This window comes from Oxyura jamaicensis, chromosome 6, assembly GCF_011077185.1.
Source record: "Oxyura jamaicensis isolate SHBP4307 breed ruddy duck chromosome 6, BPBGC_Ojam_1.0, whole genome shotgun sequence".
In the NCBI taxonomy this organism is placed as follows: domain Eukaryota; kingdom Metazoa; phylum Chordata; class Aves; order Anseriformes; family Anatidae; genus Oxyura; species Oxyura jamaicensis.
The window spans coordinates 6,920,003-6,941,838 of NC_048898.1; the positions used below are offsets into that span (position 1 = coordinate 6,920,003).

The 21,836-nt window shown below is 39.0% G+C and overlaps 1 protein-coding gene across 2 annotated transcripts in view; it reads right to left on the bottom strand.

Annotated features, from left to right (window-relative positions):
- Positions 1-21,836, bottom strand: part of PHYHIPL (phytanoyl-CoA 2-hydroxylase interacting protein like) — a 55,306-nt gene that overhangs the window by 2,174 nt on the left and 31,296 nt on the right. For both annotated transcript variants that reach the window (XM_035330069.1, XM_035330068.1), the window contains exons 2-4: positions 7,898-8,094; positions 3,724-3,898; positions 2,610-2,727 (exon numbers count right to left, since the gene is read on the bottom strand). In XM_035330069.1, the coding sequence (XP_035185960.1) occupies positions 2,610-2,727; positions 3,724-3,898; positions 7,898-8,062 (458 nt within the window). In that variant the 5' untranslated portion in view covers positions 8,063-8,094. The remainder of the gene's footprint in view (positions 1-2,609; positions 2,728-3,723; positions 3,899-7,897; positions 8,095-21,836) is intronic.

The window sequence follows — 21,836 nt, forward strand, 5'->3', positions numbered from 1 at the left end:
GGACAACACCCCACTTGGTCCTCTGTAGCACCTGAGATTTTATGTACAGCAAAGACTTTCCCCAGAACTTGTGACCCATGCTTCTCTGTATGTGCTGTAGCAACAGCTTTCGTTGTCTCTGCTCCTGCAATCATTTAATGCAGGAACTGAAACATTCCTTCTTTTAAGTCCTGTAAAAAAAACACCTTACCTTTAAAGACCTTTACCCTTAAAGATTGCATTTATACACATTGACAGATAAAGGAGGCCTTGGGGTTGTGGAGTCTTGTATCTCCCCTCCCTCTTCTTTTTTGTTTGTTTTTGAGGAGCGGCGCAAGAGAGAACAGTTTTTATTCTCTTAAATTTGCAACAACTCCAGTTAAAATGGTGCTGTCTGGGAAAAGGTTTTACCTGGTTAAACTGGAGGTAGCAGTCAAAGCAAATACATTCAGCGTACAAGTAACAAGGTAAGAAAGCTCTAATCAACAACACACTAATGTCTCAAATTCTGGGTGTCGTTCCCCCACAAAAATTTCTAGTCTTCTCAGAAGCATATCTTAATTTATGCTTAAGTTGAAGTTCAGAGGTTTTCTGGGCTATTCAAATAGCTATTGCCTCAAGCCCTATTATACAAAACATTGGGCTTTTCAGGGGAGGGGAGGAGGAGAGTGAGATAAAATTGGTATGATTGAAGTGAGGAAAAAAAAAAAACAACAAAACAGCTTGACTAACCACTCTCTACAACCTGAGAAAACAGGCTTGCAGCTTTATTTCTGTGGCAAGATACTGACATCCAGTGGCCAATTATGCTAATCATAGGTCACTCTTCCCCAGGGAGCTGAGATGCTCTATTGCACTTCCAGCCAAGGGAAGCAGCAGTGATGTGTGCTACTTTCAAGCTCACATTTCACATCCTTACATTTAGGGGTATTCATACATTTGGCTCATTGGCTATTGATAGTACTAGAGCTACCCTATAAGCTTTTTCAAACTTGTTTACTAGTTATGACACCACAGAGGCCAGTGGAAGAAATGGTATGACAAAGGAATTTTTCCTAAAAGGAAGCATGTGATTATGGTTTTAACACGCCATTCAGAAATGTGCCTTGCAGGACTAACCCTTGCAACCACGTTAGTACATTTCTGATCAGAAAAGACCATTGTTAGACAGTTACAGGTATCCTAGCTATATACTCAAATGGCAAAACTCAGCCTTTTGACTCTTTAACTCACTAACAGAAGGACAACGAATTTAGACTTCATTTGTATCAACCCAAGAAAGACCATAAGAAGAGGGAGGGAAAAGATACAGTGCAATCAATTAAAGAGTCACAGTTGGCAGAAAAAGGCCAAAACTACAGTTATAAATGTACCTCAGTAGCAATTTTTAAAGCTCTGTAAACACAAGAGCAGGCATATTGATTACACAGCTGAAAATAAACCTTTAAGAGAAACAGAAACAGCACAGGAATTTCCCTTCCGTAGTATCTAGTCCTAGTCCAAGACGGCAGTAGAGTTAGTAGGTCTTTAGAGACCTTAAAATGCAATTAATTTGCTACCTCCATTGAATATGCAGCTCTATCAATGTGCAACAACATAATTCTCCCAAAGCACAAAGGAAGGAGGAAACCCCAAGCTCTGGAATATATAAGACAATCATAGAATCCCGTATGTACTCATGACTACAAAGAGGAACATTTCCAAGGGTGGTGGACTCTGCTTTTTGGAGGTGGCCCTACAGAATATTTTGTTTCTTCACCAGTTTTTTTTTTTTTTTTTTTTTTTTTTTTTAAAAAAAAAAAGTTCTATGCAGGTACAATGCAAAACGCACCTAAAACTGGAATTATGTGGCTCAGGAGCAGACCTAGCACCAGTGCTGAAACAGATGTTGTTATGCCACTTACCTCTCATCCACGTTCTTCTAACAGCAGAAGGTTACCGCTGCATGGCGTCTGTTCTTGCTCAGTCATGTATGTGAGCTTTGACTCCTTCCATTGAAATGTTGTCTTTTCTACCGTAAAGGTGCTTCTGCTTGTGTGTGCAAGGTCACACTGGCTCTCCATGCAGGAATAAGGAACCTACCTCCAGCTATCCCATTTATTCACTCCAACTGAAGCACAGTGCTCTCAAATTGTCTAAACATCCCTCCTCCCCACACAAACATGATCTGTAAATTAAGGTTTGCATTACAGAGCCCCAGTCATGCCATTTGGGCACAGAAATGGGGTGACTGTATGTGGAGAGTAAATACATGAGATAGATAGAACTCTTATGTACAGGCAAACACTGATACATACAATTGTGCATTCATACTATTAGACATCTCACCGTGAATTTCTTAATAGAATGGCAGTATTTGGCTGCTAAACACTTATAATATCACAGGCATATTAATGAGGCTGAAGACCCTGAGTACTTAAATTCCTTCTCTAAAATACAAACTTTTTTCCTAACCGAAGTGCTGAACAAGACAAGGTGGAAGAAATTAGTTACCTTTTATTTTTCTCTTCTTCTGAACTGGCAATAGTGCACAGACATTCTGCTCCAGATCTAGCACAGCTGCCTCCATTTACTTATTTTCATTACTACTGTAATTTGCCAAACAATTTTGCATATGTTTACTTTCTTACCTGATATAATCAAAGTATTCTTTGTGCTGATTCCGATAAAAAACAGACAGTTTAAGCATACGGCCTGCAATCACTTCAGCTTTTTCCAAAAGCTGTGTTAGGTGAACTTTTGAATAATCTGAGGAAAAAAAGACAAATCTGCTAGTATAAGAGGGGAGAAAAAACACAATGCTCTTCCAAATTACAGACATAATGGGGAACAGAGCCTAAATAACATACCTCACATCACGCAGCAGCTATCGAGCAGCTATCAAGCTCAGCATCAGTTTCCAGCAGCAGCAAGAGACAATTGGCAGGAATGTGCATATTTGATCCTCCCCACTCCTTTCCCCATGAATACTTTGCAAGCCTCTGGTAACTCTCACCTTGGGATTCCTTGTGTTAAAGGTGGTTTCCTTGTATTTGGGAAATGCAGAGGAGCTCAGAATTGCCCTCTGACTTATGTCGTTTGATAAAATGTTTGCTGCAGGGTACCTGGTTGTGAGCCACATAATTAAAAAACCTTGCTTAGGACCCAGCCTGAACTACATCTCAACCAACATTGGCTTCACAGAGAGCTTGCTACAGCTCTCAATTTCACAAAGGCAGGTGTGTTGATGGGTGATGTTCATCCAACAGAAGACGTTTATAAATCAATGACAGGCTTAAGGTACTCGTACTAGTCCTTGAGACAGGGTATTAGTGGTACTCAGGCTTTGCAGCACACAAAGAAGGGAGAACAGCAGAATAGCTTAAGCAAGCTGTCTGTTAGGGAGCTGCCGGTGTCTTTTCTCCACTGGGCCTTGCAGGCAACAAGAGGCACACAAGTGGCCCTGCTCCACTGCAGTCCACCAATCTCCTTTCCTGGTTTGAAAGAAGCAATGGTACAAGACACAGCAGTTCTGGGCAGCTAAGCTATTGTGGAACACAAAGGGGCACTGCAGCTGCTGCCCTCCTCCCATTCATGCATCAGACCAGAGTGCATACAAAGCCTAAAGCTAGTATTGCAGTTTCCAAATGTAACTATTAAGCCTACCAAGCTACTGCACACTGGTAGATGGCTAATCCATTCATGCAGCAAAGCTAGCCTTAATTGCATACATCCTATGGTGCGTTCTTTTCTCAGCAACATTACCTGCTGTGCAAAACTCAATGATTTCACTCCACTCAGAAACAACGTAATCGCCGTCAACTTGCTTTGATGCTGTCTGCACTGCTACTGTGTATTCTGTTCTTGGGCTCAAGAACCAGTGCCCACGGACCGTCATAGGCAAAGGAACAGCTTTGGCAACCAATTTAGTTGGTACATCCTGATGGGAACCAAAACAAAAACAGAAACAAGAAAAAACAACAACACAAAAGTCAGCACAACAACCAAACCAATCCACCACCACTCCCCAACCCTTGGCTCTTCTGTGTAAGTATTAACTACGACTCACAATCCATTGGTGCAGTGAAGTTACCAGAGCGGCCTAGGACAATCGCCTGAGGTCTGCTCTGAAAGCTACAATGGTAACTGGCATATCTGAGCTTATTTGTGGTTCCACACGAATACGGACCATTATGTATAGCCCAAACACACAATTCAGACTAAGGTCATTTATGCTTAAGCATGCAAGCAGAGCATGAGGACATCTTAATTTAAGTACTACTTGGGCTCTTATTGACAAGCTTTTCTTTCAGCGCAACCAAGCAAGATTCCTCCTGCAGTCATTGAGTCCACCTATATTGCTGTTGGTGGTATCTTCCACCTTGAACAGAGAAAATCAAACATGTTGCAGAGTAACTTTGCACACTTCACATGTTTCAAAATATCCTTATGCACAGGGAATGGCTAGAACAAACCAAACATATAGCTAGATGTTCTCTGCTTATCATCACACCTCTTGTTACGCCACATCTCAGATGTTCTGTCAGCACATCCCATGATAGTGCAACACAGAAGGATACCAAATACTGTAGGTATACAGAAGTATAGCTACTTTTTGTTGTTGAAATAGTTAGCTTCTGCAGCACCAAAGCCTGCAGCTCAGACCACCAAGGGGAAGAAAAAATGAACTGGACAATTTATACTAGAACTGTTGGTAAAAGGACTCACAGTGAAGTTGAATGACTCTACACAGTGTCATTCAGAGAAGCTATAAGAGTGAGAGGTGTTTGTTCTTTAACATTTACCAGTAGCCACAGAACATTAAGGTGGCTGCCACGCAAAAAGTAGACATTTTAGGTAATATCCATAGCTATCCACATATAAATGCTAGTCAATAGTTTACCCACCTAAAATTCTAGCAAAGCAGACCCTTAAGGAAAAAAAAAAATAGAAAGTAGACTCATTCTTTTCATGATCTATATGCAAGACATAGAAGATTTTTTTTTGAACATTTTCTATTAAGGAAAAAACTCTTTTTATCATTTTTCTTCAGTTTCTGTATTAAAAACCTGTAAAACTAGCAGCTTGTGATATTACAAAACTGAAGTGTGATTGACTGATGATCAAAGGTAAGATTTTGTTGTTATTTTGGTTTCTTTTTATGTTAATTTTCATTTAAATTGAATTACAAACATCTTGGAGAAAACTTCCTATGTTAAGTACTCAGTTCTGTATTCTGAAATAAATAATATACAAAAGAGAAAAAAAAATACTGGGAGGAAAAAAAAAGTGACATTTAAAGTTACCACCCTAGAACTACATTGTAAGGGCATCCCACTGAACTGGACTTACCAATGCTAATGCAGTCAGCAGCTGCTACAGTTCCACTCATTAGTCTTCGTGTCATCTTTTCTTTGGCTGTGGTAAAAACTGACTCCACCTGGGTCTGCTCTCTGTGCCCATAACACTGTAGCAGTTTTTGCCCCCATTAATTTTCTGAGTGTTCACACAACATTAAAAGCCTCATTACCCCCAAGGCTCAAAGCCTTACATCCCAGCTGTGCATCAGGAAACTCTTTGAACTGCACCAGAAGAGGCCAGAACACCCAGAGACACAACATCACTTAGAGGGGTTTCTCTCTTACATGGTGGGGTAGGGGGATGGGAGGGGAGGGGAAGGGAAGAATGATGCTTTTCATAAATTTAATTTAGTGTTCTTTTTCTAAGCAAAACCTTTTTTGCTTGCTTTGTAAGATCACTATGCTGACCTCAGGAAAAAATATTCATGTTGAAATTTCTCTGGGCACACTCTGCTCTGCTCTGGGCTGAACAAACCAAGGGACCTCAGGGACCTCAGCTGCTCCTCATGCGTCTTGCCTTTTAGACCATCTTCGTAGCCCTCCTTTGGATGCTCTCTAATAGCTTTACTTCCTTCTTACACTGTGGCACCCAAAACCAGTACACCACTATCCTGGTATACCTGACTCTTTTGGGGAAGAGAAGCCTGCCTATTCTGAAGTCCCTTTTCTTTTCTAAAGAAGCTGATTTCACTTTTCAGCTTTCTTCCATTTCATCTCATCCTTCCCTTTGCCAAGTCTGCTTGTAGGACACAATGCGGGAGTTGGGCACGCCTAGCTTTGCTGCATATCTGAACCTCATTTCCCTACCTATTATATGGGAATAATCATACATCCATATTCTAGTCTTTACATACTACTAATCTCCTCCTTCCCAAATATAATAGTCCTACGTAATAAAACAATACGTACCCTAAACAAGTTGAGTATGTATTTGCCAACAGAAAGGACTGAAAGGATAAACCATTCACATTTGCTCTTTCAGAAGGAAATAAACACCGTTTACTGAAGAACAGCATCCATTTACCAGGTTAAATCTACATCCCAACCCACTTCTGCTCACATCCATCTCATATAGCACACTAACTCTCTACAAGTTACAAAATAGCTGAGCTTATCACCCATGAGAGAAACAGGCCCTTGTAGACATTCATGCTACCCTTATGCTGAGTAATGTTTTTAATATTACTACAAACATTTTTAACACTAGTTTCATCCCTTCAATAAAGATTTTAAAGAGAATTTAGCATTCAGTCTGCTAGAGTGGCTCTACCTTTTACAAAAACAAATTTTACTATTTTAACACCACTATGCATATAAATGAAAAATGTGTAAATTAATAAAATTTAACAATTAAGACAAATCCATCTCAGTAAACATTTATAGTGGAAGGCATAGTTATTCTTGCAGCATAAAATGAGAATAGGAATTGAGCTTCAAAGGCTGCCAGTCAAAATGTACTAATAGTAAGAAAAAAAACAAAAACACATACAAATCATTCATTACCACAATTAAAACTGGATCAGAGTAAAGGCTATCATAACATTAAATTTAGCAGTGCTTTGCATACCACTTCCTAGCAACTGCAGCAACTTGGCCAAACATGAAATCCTTGATTTCAAATAGCAGTAAGTGATTGAAAAAGCAGTAAGTGATTTTTGTTACACTTAATGAATATGCTATTTACAACCACGTTAAAAACAACCAAAAAACTCAAATAAAGAAGCATAAATGGAAGGTTACACACATGCTATGAACAGGGGTCACATGACAAATAGTCTCACAGTATTTGCAGTAAAATTTTCTGGTTGTCCCATTGGTTTATACACCAAGAGTAATTTAGGTGTTAGTAAAATTAGACCTCTCATATTTGGATGGTTATTTGTGCCTTGGCAAATTGTATATTTTAGGGATCTTGCCAAGACTGCAGATAATTAATTTGCAGATGACTGTGGTGTTTAATCTCCTTTTCTATCTCATTCTGTGTTTCTGTAGACATCTCGGTATTTGAACTGTTTGAGTGCAAAGCAAATATTTCTGTATTTGGTAACAATAGACTCGGCAATACATTCAGTATGTCTCTCCATCAGTGGTTTAAGGAAAGAGGCCAGATGAATATTCAGGTTACAGTACTGAATGCTGCAACCTAGGATTGCTGGAAGCCTTCCTAGAAGTGCATTAGAATTTTTGACTCTTCTGTTGAAGCAACATGTATTGCCATCATGGGTCTGTCACTGATTGAGGACAGGCACAGAAAACATAAATTGTTTAAATAATGATTAAGAACTAGCCAGGAATAAAAATGTCTGTATTACAATAAATTGTATAGCTTCTAAAGCTGTTTTGGTTTCAAATGAAATAGAAAAGGTAATATTCCTTTCTCTGTGAAACAAATGTGTTTGTGTGTACATGCACATAAGGTTTAAACGGAGGAATTCTATGTAAAAAAAATATTGCCAGTCAGATTAATCAAACCCACCTCGGCCAGATGTCCTATACCTGGTTTTGAACAGTTAATAAACCACTGAGATTCATCTATTTAAAGTCATGCATTTCCGCCTCATTTTTTAAAAGAAAATTACCTTGTGTTTAAATTTGTTGGAATTCTTGTTTTCTTTCTTGTTGAGATCAATGAAGTAATGAGTGATGCGATCCTTGGATTTAGAATCCATGTCCCAAGAAATCTTGAAGGAATCACACGTGATATTACTTATTTTGATGTTGTGTGGGACGGGAAGTTCCTCCATCTCTGCAATCCCGCTGTCTTGTGATTTATTCCCTGCATAAAAAACAAGAATGATCAATTAAATTCCTACTAGATTCTGTTTTCTGTGGTCCTATATGATGACACCTCTGAACAGCCTTTAACAAAATCTCATAGGTGATGCTTAGAAGCAATGGTAAGGCACAGTTATGCAAGCCTCAAACTGAATGATGAGAAATACTGAAAAGGGATGGCATTCCTCATGTGAACAAGCACTAGTAACACGTAAGTTGGCTTCATAGATTGGCTAATATCACAACTTTGTGCGGTTACAGTTTGAGAAAAAGAAACATCTCAAGTTTTCTGGTGCTACAGTGATTAGTTAAGATGCCAGCAATGTCCACAGTTCAGTTTACATAATGGCCCTATCCATACTTGTCCACGAAATAAATACACATAGAAATCACATGCGTCCTATAAGTATTTTTCAAGCACAAAGTAAAACCACCCTCCTCAAGGTTTATAGATGATGTCTATACATACACGTATGTAAAATACTCTCCTCCACAATGAAACTATTAACAAAGGGGTCATTTTATTGAGCCATAATAAAAGGGACTTATACACCAGTGTCATTTACCTGTCTTTTTTCTATTGCCTGGTTGATACCCCCTGCAGTTTCCTTAGGAAGGGTGGAAGGGTGTTTTTTTTGTTGTTGTTTTGGTTTTGTTTGTTTGTTGTTTTTCCTAATATCTCTAAGTGCATATATGCTGAACATAATGAACAAATGTCCACTGACTCCCTAGAAGCATTGCAGGTACAAAAATTAGGTCTTCCCTTAGTTCCAGGGCAACCTTGTTGCACAGCAGCCAGTGAATATTATAACTCAGAAACATTAGGTGATCTTGTACTACGTAAAACACAATTCAAAAGCAAGCAAACAATACAAAAGACCTGAGAGACAAGAGAAAACTAAGTGGGTAAAAAGACAAAAAATAGAGAAAATGGTGTAAGAGAAGGAATGAAGAAGCAGGGAAAAAAAAAAAAAAAAAAAAAAAAAAAAAAAAAAAACTTAAATAAGAATAGAAAGAAACAAAGGAGGAAAAAAAAAAAGGTATGTATAAAAAAGAAAGGAAAACTCCCAAATTGTGTCCAGAGGTGAAAGGGTGAAAGGCCATGCTACAGTTGTACCAGAGATGTGTGGGGAACACACATCCTAACTGATAAAAAACTGGACACAAACGATCCAGTCACTGATAATAATAAAATATGTGACTTGTCAATCATTAGGGACTTTTCAACCTATCAGCATATGTTATCAAAGAGTTACATCAACACCTCAGTTCAGTAATTGTTCAGGTTGTTCTGGCTGTTCAGAATTCTCCATGTGGATACGTGAAATTCAGTTACAGTGTCTGAGAAATCCATATATTTCCAGGTGGTATTCTAACAAAGTAATTTTATTGATGATGATTTAAAGAACCAATAATAATACTGTTCTATTTTTGTTTCATTTGATATATTTACAACCAACACGTCTTCTATTTTTTAAACTTCTTATTGCCTTCCCCCCATCATCCCCACCCCTTTTTAATCAATATCCAAGTTAGAAAGAGTGTGGTCTTCCTCAAAATGCTATGCTATTTGTTCCAAACACAGGGACTTTGTCAACAGCTGCACTGACTGCAATAGACTCAGGAATACAAGTCATTACTGAAGGCTTTCTGTTCATACAAGTACATGCTTTTTCCCTCCATGAGACTTCAAAAGCTAGCAGGCAGAAAACAGCATTGTTTTGTTTTGTAAGCATTCTGTAATTGAAAAATGACTGAAAGCTCTACCAGGTACACTGAAAAGTAACATATGATTCTTCTTCCAGGAGCAAGGCCTTGTGTTTAAGCAGAAGATGGGGTGATGCTGCTGAGGTTCTAAGACCTACAGAGCTGGAGGGACTCAGATCCCAAAACACTGAATGACTGAATAAGGAGATGAGCACACACACTGCCATATATATCCATGATACTTCAATGCGCAACGTCCTTTCACAACTGAGCTTGTATACTCTGCACCTCTGAGCTCTAGCCACGTTCTAAATGGCCAAGGTAATTTAAACTTCAGGAGACATGCAAAGCAGTAATGACCACTGACTTGAAGTAACCAAGACGAAAAAACATTTCAGAGTACACTGATGACAGTTAAAGAGCAAAAGTGCTCCCATAAATGGCTACTGTTTTCTATATAATTTTGGAAGTAACATTTAGATGTCTGTGCTCCTCATCCATTTCATAGAACCATAGAATCGTACTTCCTTTAATTAAAAAGTGAATAAATAGCTTGAATGAATGCTTATCAAAATATCTCCAGATAATTTTTAGAAACATTTTTAATGTCTTGAGAAAATAAAACCACTCACATTACTAAGTACAAAGCTGTGTGTGTGTGTGTGTGTGTGTCTGTGTGTGTCTGTGTGTGTGTGTATGTGATGCTACAAAATCATAAAACCTTCTCTGAAATCTTTAAAGGAAAACATAATTTTAGAGATTTTGAAATACAGAGAGAGTATAACAATCTGAAATAAATTAAACATCTCGCAGTCATCACCAGCAAGCAATATTCCAGTTTCCCTTGTATTTAGAATATGAAGTATCTGTGATATATGTAACACATCTGTGTATTTTTATACTTAATTGTGTAGTTCTGAATGTCAAAAGCCATTGAACTGACAGGCAATATTAGGAACCTGGTAATGACCAAGGATGCAGGTACTAGACCAGCTTTCACCCCACACAGATCCAGCTGACTAACAAGGTAACACATTTGTACCTTGCCTTTTTCTCACTTGTGCTTTGGTAAATGGTTTGAACTGGTTTTCATACTGGAAAGCATATCCACTTTAAACCATTTCTTCCTTGTAACAGCATCAATTAAAGAGCAGACAACATTGAGAAATAGGAAATCTACTAAAAGCATGGATAACAGCTGAACTTACTCAAAAATAGAATATATTTTCCCTAAAGCATCCAAAAGTCTGGCTGACAAGAAGTTAGTACTGTTAGGATACAAACATAGGTGGAGAAGGCCTTAGAACAAGCTGCTTTCATGTTAATCGTCTTCCCACTTCACTGAGGCTAAATTTGTCTTTCTTTAATGAAACATCACAATACATTCAGGAATTGAAAACAAGCAGCATAGGAAATGTCGCTCTGAATAGCTTCATATCAAATTAAAACAGATCAGCTTCCAATTAAAATGGCTGCTTTGTTTTGCATTCATGTTGCTTCAACAGTGGGTGCCACTGCAGGACTTGATAGAAACAGTGCTCTCTGGTTTCTTTCAGGTAGAAAATTATACAAAAGCTAGTAGTGAAACAAACCTGGTCTCACTGCCAAAAAACCAACAACTAGGCATGTCAGCCCTGTGTGCTGCAGAAACACCTCTGTTCCAACAACAGCAACAAAACAGCTTATTTCTATAACAAGCAATAGGGCTCAGTGATTCTTGACCCTTATAAAAAGTCAAAGACCACTCATGTGCATAGGTCACACTGGAAGCATAAGACATTAAATTTCTACAAAGCCAAAGAATAAATACAAAATGCTAGCTTTACTGAGATCAGCTGAAAAACTGCAAGATTCATGTTTTATACTCCTATTCACAGGCTTATCTCTCTCTGCCATATCCAGAGTTAAATTACAAGTTAAATTGTCTAATCAATTTTAAAGCAGTCATGATAGTCACTGCTGCAGCTGAGCCAAAATGCTGGCAAATGGGTAACAAACCAATTTTATTTATACACACACAGACACACTTAATTTAGTATCCTCATTATATCCTCTACGTACATAAATTATCTCTGAATGGGAAAAAAGGCAGAAAATTCCCATTGAACATCCATGGCTTTCATCTGTCCTTATTGGAGACAAATGATAAGACTCAGAAATTGGTAATTCTATGCTGAAAATATTTGGAAGAGCTTTTTATTTATTTATTTATTTATTTATTTATTTATTTATTTGCCTCATCACTCAAACCAAATGGCTGAACCATGACATCTGCAGCAGTAGCAATGCGGTAGGGAAGAACCTGAACACATCACCAGTTGGTAGTTGCTGAGTCCTCACAATCACTGAATTTTTATAATTTTAGAATATATTCTTATTATTTTTCCTTCATTCTAAAAATGCAGAACTTTGCAGCAGGGCAAGGTAATACTTCCCCGCTTTTCATTTCTCAGGCAAACTGTTTATGTTATCCACAAAAGAAATCCTGAAAGGACTAATTTGTAATCCACCCTTTAAGACTACTTACAGCTCCCATAAGTAAGTTTTATGTAAGTAGACCAATAAAATAATACATTTATTCCAGATTCCTGTGACACTGCATGTGGAAATCATGACTTTATTTCATTATTTGGAAGCACTAAAAAGATGGGCTCATGCTCAAAGGCTGTACACCAGACAGGCTGCAGCAGGACTCCTAAGCATTCAAGAACTCACTTGATTTGTACTCAGCAATCAAGTCATGCCTCCTTTCCTGTAACTCCACGCACAATACTAATATGCCACCTTTCACAGCATTAACTATGTAGCTGGCTGCACTGTGAAAGCATGAAAAGTTATCCAGCAGTCAATAAACAAATTCACAGAAAACAGAACTTGCAAATGCCTGAATACAATGACATAATAGGCATCCATCAACTGGGAAACAAAAACAAAAGCAAAAAACAAACAGGTATTGAAGCCATAATGAGTGCAATTGCTTGTACTCAGTGTGAAGTGAACTCATGAAACAGTCATTCAGCAGCAACGATGTCCATTAAGTTTGGAGAAATTAAAAGAAGGAAGGGCCAGGTGAAATAATTTTCTCTGCTGGAGCTGAGAAAGCCTCCCTTTGCTAACTGTGGATGAAAAAACGGATCTAAAATACTATTCTCTATCTGTAACGCAGACTTGGATACTAGGGAGAACAGCAAACAAAGTAATATAAGAAAGCTTTTCATAAAGGTATTTCTCCTTCATGGCATTGGACATTTGTCCAACATCTGGATAAAAAATATGCATGTTATACATGGGAAAACTGTAAATAGCTAAGCAGACTTTGGAATGAAGGGAGGGGCACGTTCAAACCATCACTCAACCAAAATCAAAGCTGTCCTAAGTAATGGTGGAACGTTACATATCTCCGAAGTGACGTAAATGCACTTTATATCACAGAACTCAAACATGCCAGGAGAACAACCAACAGAAAAGAGAAGAAAGCGATAAAATGGCTCTTCCCTGCATAATTTTAAAATCTCTTGTTGACTGTGTTTCCTGCTAAGTCATTGTCACAGACTTAGAGAATGGCTGAGGTTGGCAGGGACCTTTGGAGGCCATCTGGGCCAACTCCCTGCTCCATGCCACCCAGAGCACTGTCTTTAAAAAGACACTTGAGGTAGTAACCCTGGCAGATTTATCTGTGAAGTGTCAGCTCCAGGAAAACCTAGGAATTTGATCAAACGAAACAAGACTAAGGTTTGTAAGCCAGAAGGGAAAAAAAAAAAAAAAAAAAAAAAAAAAGCAAGGTGAGATCATACTCACCTAGCAGAAAATTAAGAGCTAAAGTTGGATTCTTAATACATTCTGGGGGGATATCTGTAAACCCGAGATAGGTGATAGGTAAATGGGGATGAGAGGCACAGAAGGATGAAATACAAGGTACAGTTAAGTTTTCAGTCTCAGAAGATCAGGTTTGCATTATACACAGATACCAATAACACATGTAATAGACACAATAAAAGCCAAATAAAACCTTATGATACAAATCCTATTTTTTTTAATATCACCTGGTTTATATATTAAAATATATCCATTTGGGAGAACAGAAAGTGTGTTTCTCAAATCAACATTTCCAATACAATGAGAGGCATTAGCTATGACCTTTTGAAGTAAAAATCTTTGATGAGAGGGATCAACGTGAAAAAGAGCACATTGGTACCATGGGGTAAGAAATCCTCTTAGTAGAGACTGGTATTATCGACTGAAAACAACTCATTTAGATACAACAACTCGCACAGAATGACCAGACACATTTTTATGAGTTCTGAAAAATTCCTACCTTTCTTTGTGTTGACAGATCAGCTATTGGTTATATATCAGCTCCATAAAGGCAAAACATTAAGTTTGTAATTCCAGAGAACTGTTTGTGTGTGACATTGAGTACTATAATTCACTCTGAATTTTCTAACTTAGTGTGAAGGTATGTTACTTCCTCAAGAGATAAGGAAGAAGAATTTAATAGGAGGGAGAATTCTTCTTTCTGTATAACCATCAAAAATGACAGGAAAGCATCAGGAAATTAAATATTAGTTACACACTTTAAATTTATTTCATCATAAATACAATATAATGTTTTTCTCCTCAGCTTTGAAATGAATGGGGCTCTGTCCAACTGCTAGCTATGTAAGACTGTTCTACAGGACTGTGACAATATGTCCCTACTGAGCAAATTAATTAACCTGAATCTCAAAAGTTTCAATGTTCGCTGCATCATCTTGCTTCAGAGACAGTGAAAACACATAGAGGAAATACAACTACAACAACATTTATAAAATGATCAAGTCAAGGCCGGTATTTCTTAGGCCATGTTAGTGACACTTCTCCAGGATGGCAATCCTATTTCAAAATTCAACTTGCTAGCCATAGCCACCTAAGTAGTATTTATGTGTTATTTGGTATCTGTGCTTCTTTTCCTGTACAAAAAAATGAGTGAATTGTCTCAGACTCTTAAATGCCTCTCCCCCTCTCACCCAGAATCCTGGTAAACCAACTCCTAATACAGATTTTTATGTTTATATAAACATATTTTAAAATATTTTCTAAATATGTATCCTTGTAAAACCAATTCCCACATTAAATAAAAAGAGAATGCCTGGCTCGATAAATCCTGTTAGAGGAATAAACCCCTCTAAATCTTTCTCCTCATTTCCTCCCCATGTCTGACACTAGTGTTGTGCATTTTCTAGTAAGATAATGTGCACTCCTCTGTCCAATTTTTTTTTAAGTTCTGAAAATTAAGTATTATTTATAACAAGAATATATCTGTATTTACTGAGAGGTTTGGAAACATTCGTTATACATTCAGATTCCCTTGTTACTTCCTTTAACTCAAAGCATAATTCCTTCCTACTAATCTACACCATTGACTTCAGCAGCAATACTCCACACTGCAAAATGAGGAGAAGAAACCTAGACTTTGTGAGCACAGTTGACCCTTCAGCACAGCCAGCTTCTTCAGCAGTGAGTGCACCCCAAACCTGTGCTTACGTAGACTTCACTGGGTGATATCCACAAGGGCTACATAGCCATTGGCAGAAATTTGAAGCTGAATGAGTTTATGAAAGCAATACAAATTTTCTAGTTTCTGCATTAAGGATTTTCTCTCGGTAAGAACTTTAAAAAGGCTCAATTCTTCCTCTCTCTCCCATGGAGAACAAATGCCCTCCACAAGCAGTCCCATGATTCACATCAGGAGCAGACCAATACCTCAGTCCTGCAATTGACAGCAACAAATGTGCAGGCTTAGTTCCCACCGAGCAGCGCCCCGCTCTCCCCAGCATCATTTCTCACTGCCTGCTGTCAGCTACAGGACTGAGACCCTGTTCCACAAGCACCGTCTCGCTGCACAAAGACAGCTCAGAGACTTGGTTGCTGCCTGACAAGAGGTGTAGTACAGCAACCAAAGGAAAGCGTATCATGAAAGAAAAACATTCCGCAGCCTGGAAGGTTTGCCATCCTCTTGAATACTAACTCAGCTTGGATTCTGGTCTGCCCTCAGTGAAAGTGCTCGAATATCACACACTTTGAGATCTTGGGCTGATAGAATGTCAAGGGCTTACCTTCCTCAAAGGTGTATGTTTCCACTAACACCACAGGAAATACACAACAAAAGCATGGCAGCCAGCAGTAGCAAATAGAGAGTTGCACTGATATATTTTGGGCTATGATTATGCCATCAGAACTAAAGGGCTCTGGTCTAACATTCTCGCAGCAGACACTGAATGCAACATGAGGTTAAACAGGAAATTAAATACATCTGTACAGAGAAGGTCAGTATCATTAGAAAGCAGAAATCAAATAGTCCTGCTGTAATACTGTGGAATATAAATTTTGGCTTAGACACAAAATTCTCACAAGTGGGTTTGTTGGGCCATACATATATACTCCTCCAGAGTTAAAAATAATAAAACCCAATCATTTCATTGATGCTTAAAAATGACAGTAGATACAGTACCAAGGAAAAAGTGGGAACACGGGAACAACGCTCACTCCTGCCATAAGACCACAGATGTCTGTGGAATTACACCTGGAATAAATTTTATGCAAAAGATATGTCCTCTGATTTAAATACAGACTGACATGCGAAAGATTTTACACACATTACTTGCAATACTTATATATATACTTGATTACAAATATCTAATGACTCTTATCTAAAGGTGACAGTGAATCGTGGAAGCTCGATTTCACAAACCCAAAGCCTAAGGCAAAACCTGACCAAAAATCCAATCAGCAAAACTTTGTGCAGTTGCTAATACAGCAGGGCTGACCTCATTCATTCACTGAGATTAAATTCTTATTGGGTACCCTAATGTCTTAGAAGGATTTAGTATTTACACTCAACTCATCCAAAACTAAACATTTTCAGGATGTCAATAGCAGCCTTAAAAAAAAAAAAAAAAAAAAAAAAAAAAAAAAAAAAAGTGGCTTTCTGACAGACTGAGTACTAAACTGTACTAAACTGGAAAATGATGTGAATCCTTTTTTAGTTTTCCAGCGCCTTATGGATACTTTTGGAAAACAATTCTTATAACTGGATGCCTTTATGTTTCTGGAAAGTACACACAAGACTGGGACCCTATTACCCTATTTTTTTCTGCTTCCTTTCTATATTTTTCTTACATGTAAATCAAGGTGTGTTAATAAAATGCTAAGCTAAACACACAGGTGCACACAAAATGTAATTTTCACCATGTTAAAAAATTGTAAGAGGAAATTAAGAAAAAGGAGACATTTCATTATCAGATAAAAATGCACAACTGGAAGGTTCTGAATAATCATGTGGGTACATATTTCTTCACCAAGGACCAGCAAAACTGTAGGACACTAAAATGACACACACACCATGTTTATTTTTCCCCCTCTTCCAAAGTATGCAGATCTCCTGACCTTACCTTGATCTAAGGACTGATCTAATCTTCATGGTAGAGAGCTGAGAATTACTGTGATCTCCTTTTATGACCTATGAGTAGCAAAACTGAATAAACTGAACTGGCCAGATGAGCTGTGACTGAGTACAACCACCACCAACTATGGGTGTCTCCTCACCCTTTCTTCTGAAAGACCCATCTGTTCAAAAAGATTTATACCAATATATTGTTCCCACTAAAGTTCTCTTAGACTGCTTATATTAGAGATGTGTTTTTAGGGTACCTTGTCACACTGAAGCTAAAAAAGGCTTCTCTGGAACCTTCTATAGAGTGAGAATGCAGTGTGGCAGAAGTGGCTTCAGCTACTGCTACTGTGACAGATGTTGGACTGCCCAGACCTCAGTTGGAGGACCATGACAGGTGGAACAGAGACTTTCCATCTGTGATCACTGAAATTATAAGCGAACAGTTTTATCAGCTCAACATTTCCAAGTCCATGGCGCCTGATGGGATTCATCCCAGAGTGCTGAAGGAAAAGGCGGATGTTACAACTGGACCCCTCCCAACAATTTACCAAAGACTGTGGGAGTCTGGGAAGGTCCTGGCTGACTGGAAGCTAGCCAATGTTATACCCATCTACAAAAAGGGCATGAGAGAAGAGCCAGGAAAATACAGACCTCAGTCCCTGGAAAAGGCATGGAGAAGATCTTCCTGGGAGATATTTAAAATAAACAAAGCTATTACAAGGTCATCCACATCATGGGTGAAAGGAAGGTGGCGGACGTAATCTTTATGGATTTTAGTAAGGCCTTGCACTGTCCCTCATGGCATCTTTCTGGACAAACTGTCCAACTTGTAGATAAGCAGGTTCAGGCTATGCTGGGTGATGAACTGGCTCAGCGGTAGGGCTCAAAGGATTGTACTAAATGGGGCTACACCTGGCAGGCAGCCGGTGGCTAGCTGTATTACCCAAGGCTCAATTCTAGGGCCAATCCTGTTCAACATTTTCTCAATAATCTGGATGCGGGAGTGGAATGCATCCTCAGGAAGTTTGCTGATGATCCTAAACTGGGAGGTGATGTTGATGCCCTGGGGCGATGAGAAAACTTGCAGAGGACTCTAGATAGACTGGAGTGCTGGGTGATCAGAAACCGCATGGAGTTCAACAAAGGAAAATGCCAAGTGCTGCCCCTGAGATGGAGTAATGCCAGGAACAGGCACAGACTGGGAGACGAGTGGCTGGAGAGCAGCTCAGCAGGAAGAGCCCTGGGGGTGCAGCTGACAGCAGGCTCAACATGAGCCAGCGGTGTGCCCTGGAAGCCAAGAGGGCAAACTACATTTTGGGGTGCATTAAACACAGTGCAGCCAAACAGTCAAAAGATATGATTCTCCCATTATATTTAGCATTAGTGGGGCCTCACCTTTAATAGTATGTGCAGTTCTGGTCTCTACTACATAAAAATGATGTCAGAGTACTTGAAAATGTCCAGAGGAGAGCAACAAAGCTGACAAAAGGGCTGGGAGGCATGTCCTATAAGGGAAGGACACTTGGGTTCTCTAGCTTGAAGAAAAGGAAGCCGAGAGGCAACCTTGTTGCTCTCTGCAACTTCTTGAGGAGGGGAAGAGCAAAGAGAGGTGTCAGCCCCTGCTCCCTGGTCACCAATGGCAGGATGTATAGAACAGCACTGAGATGCACCAAGGGAGGGTCTGACTGAATACTTGGAAAAAATTCTTTACTGTGAGGGTGGTCAAACACTGGAATGGGCTTCCTAGCGAGGTGGTTGATGCCCCGTGCCTGTCAGTGTTCAAGAGGTATTTGAACAATGTCCTTTATTAATATGCTTTAACTTTGGCTAGCCCTGAAGAAGTCAGGGGATTGTACTCAATGATCTTTGAAGGTCCCTTCCAGATGAACTACTCTGTTCTACTTACACGCCATTGGTTTTCAGGCCCCTGACCGTCAGAGCTAGAGCTAGGCTAGTGCAACCCCACCACCTTGAAATCAAACAGGACATCGTAGTAGTCTGTTAACACTAAGCCACCACAGTATTTATTGCTAATTAAAGTAATGCTCCCGTTTTGTTCAGCACAGCAAACTTACTGTACATGGGTGGCAAGTGGCTCTCCTCAGCATGCGTTGACTGCAAGATGCATTTTAAAAACAAATTTTAATTAAAATGAGCATTTCTCAGCTGCTGAAAGAGAAACGAGGTAATAAGGGATGTAAACAGCTCTAAAACATCTTCTAGCTTAATTTAAATGTCATCTAAAAAATACAATGAACTACACAGCCACTTATATGCACTAGAATTTGCATGTGGACAGTTATAAGAAATTCAGATTTTGAGATGTAGTTGCTACACCAGAAACACTACTACAGAGGCAGATCAATTTATCATATGTAACTTGTTCATTTAGCAGGAGAAGCCTGCATTGTCAGATATCTATGCATCCTTATGAAATTCTGTACGACCATAATTTGGACTGCACTCAGACCCATTTTGTGGTGTATTTTTGGAAGGATGCTGTCTCAGTATTACAGCAATTCAGTACTGTGTTGCTGGAAAACAGAGTGACATTTTCCTGCATGCAGACTCCCAAACAGTTGATTATTAAAGGACAGATTTTGGAGCAGGAAGTGATCTGGAGCTTTTTACGGCATGAGGTTTCTCCCTTCTGATGAATAAACAAGTACAGCTGCCTCCAAGATGGTGAAATTGCCTATGTCTCCAAGACTAACAACAAAAGAAAACAGATCTAAGGCACCAACTGTATGACCCTGGACAAGTTGCTTGGGGCCAGATTCTTATCCAAGTTACTCTGCTCTAGGTCACTGACCTAATTGCTCCAATGTTCTTCATCTAACAGTGTAACTGAAGGCAAAGCATTGCCCTTAATCTTCTACTGCTGTTAATATTAACTGTGTATTAGAGAAATGAGTAGCCTTTCAAACATGACTTGTACTTTCACATGACACTGAACAAAAGGGAGAGGCAAACAAACTTTGTTTTAGTTGAATATTATGAACCTGACATTCACACTTGTTCTACCTCATTCTTATTTGACTGGCAACAACTTGTGCCATTACTGCAGCTGTGTCTTAATAAAAAACTAAAAATGTTACCTATCTCAAGTTAGGTCAAGTGATTTCAAATCTAGCAAGGAGAGGGAGCCTCATATTCACGCGAGCTTTAATTTGACCTGTCAGCGTGTCTGAAAACTACAACTGCCTTAATCGCACAAGAATTTTCATTTAAGACCCACTTTTCTTTCAAGCAAAGGGAAGCCCACAGAGAAAGGAAAAACTCACCACTTGAAGGGCAGCAGAGAGAACTCAAGGCTGAGGAACACAATTTTACTAAGCTTTCTTGAGCAAGCAGGGTGCTCAGCATGAGTGGGCTTTTGTAACTCACTGGGTACACTGGAAGTCTGCACCACAAGTGAGCATTTCTTTACTTCAACACACTGGTAATTGCTGCGTACCTCTCCCACAGATCTCTTGTAAGGAATGGAATTTGGCTCTGTTCTATACCAGTTTCTGCTTTTTAATCGTGATTTGAAATGTATTACATAATCTCAATAGCCAAGGACATTCTACTTCATAACTAACTCTTGTACTTTTTTTTTTTTTAACGTAATTTTTATGCAGGTTTCCGACTTTGTCTCAAGACACTGAAAATGAAGGGGTTTTAAGAGCCTTTTTTGGGCAGGGGCTATACTTGTTATGTTTTGTTCCACTTTGAGTTGGTTTCCTAGGACAACCAAACACAGGCAAGGTCTTTGCATCCACATAGGATGTGGGTCTGCCACTGATTCACTGTTACTAACTTTCGAACCTCTGACAAGAGCAGAGGGAAGCTCATAGACAATTTAGGTTGCTACCACTGTTACCAAGGTAGGCAGACAAGCAGAAATGAGAGAGGATGCTGTTAAATACTCCCCTCAAGGGGAGGGCTACAATGGATTCAAGCTTTTCACAGATACTAGAATATACAAATGACATAGCTGTGAATACTGTAGTCAAAAGCAAGCTTTAAGTGGTGTTTTCACCATGTTAGAATTCACCCCTCTCTAGGAGGGAGGTTGCGTAGAGTACAGGCTGTGCAGGCCTATTAGAAGTCTTGACTCCAACTCGTCATTTTCCTGCTCTGGCATCTGTAATAGTCAGCTCATGTAGGTTCCCCGATGTCTAAATGAAAATGAGAAAATTCAAACTGAAGTCCTGCTGTAATTAAGTTAAAATAATCTATAACAACTCCAAACCATCAGATTTAAATCCATTGGAAATCCATAGTCCTCAATAGCTCCAGAATTTTTATTATTTTTTTTTAAAACGCAGCTCAGCTGGATGCTTAAAATATTTTCCATAATGAAGTCTTCTGTGGTCTTATCACCGAGGCTATCAAATAGTCATTGGATCATAACACGGAATCAGTCATGACCATGCTAAGACAAAACAGAATTATTGCCTACAGAGAAATAGCTGCACAACTTACTACAAATTCGCTAAGCCAATCAAGTCCCCTTGGATATGTTACTTAAAAATAATTCAGATTCAGATTCATTTTTCATGTTTCAGATTTAGAACATTCAAGGGCATCCTAAGTAATACTTTCCAATTCACACTCCC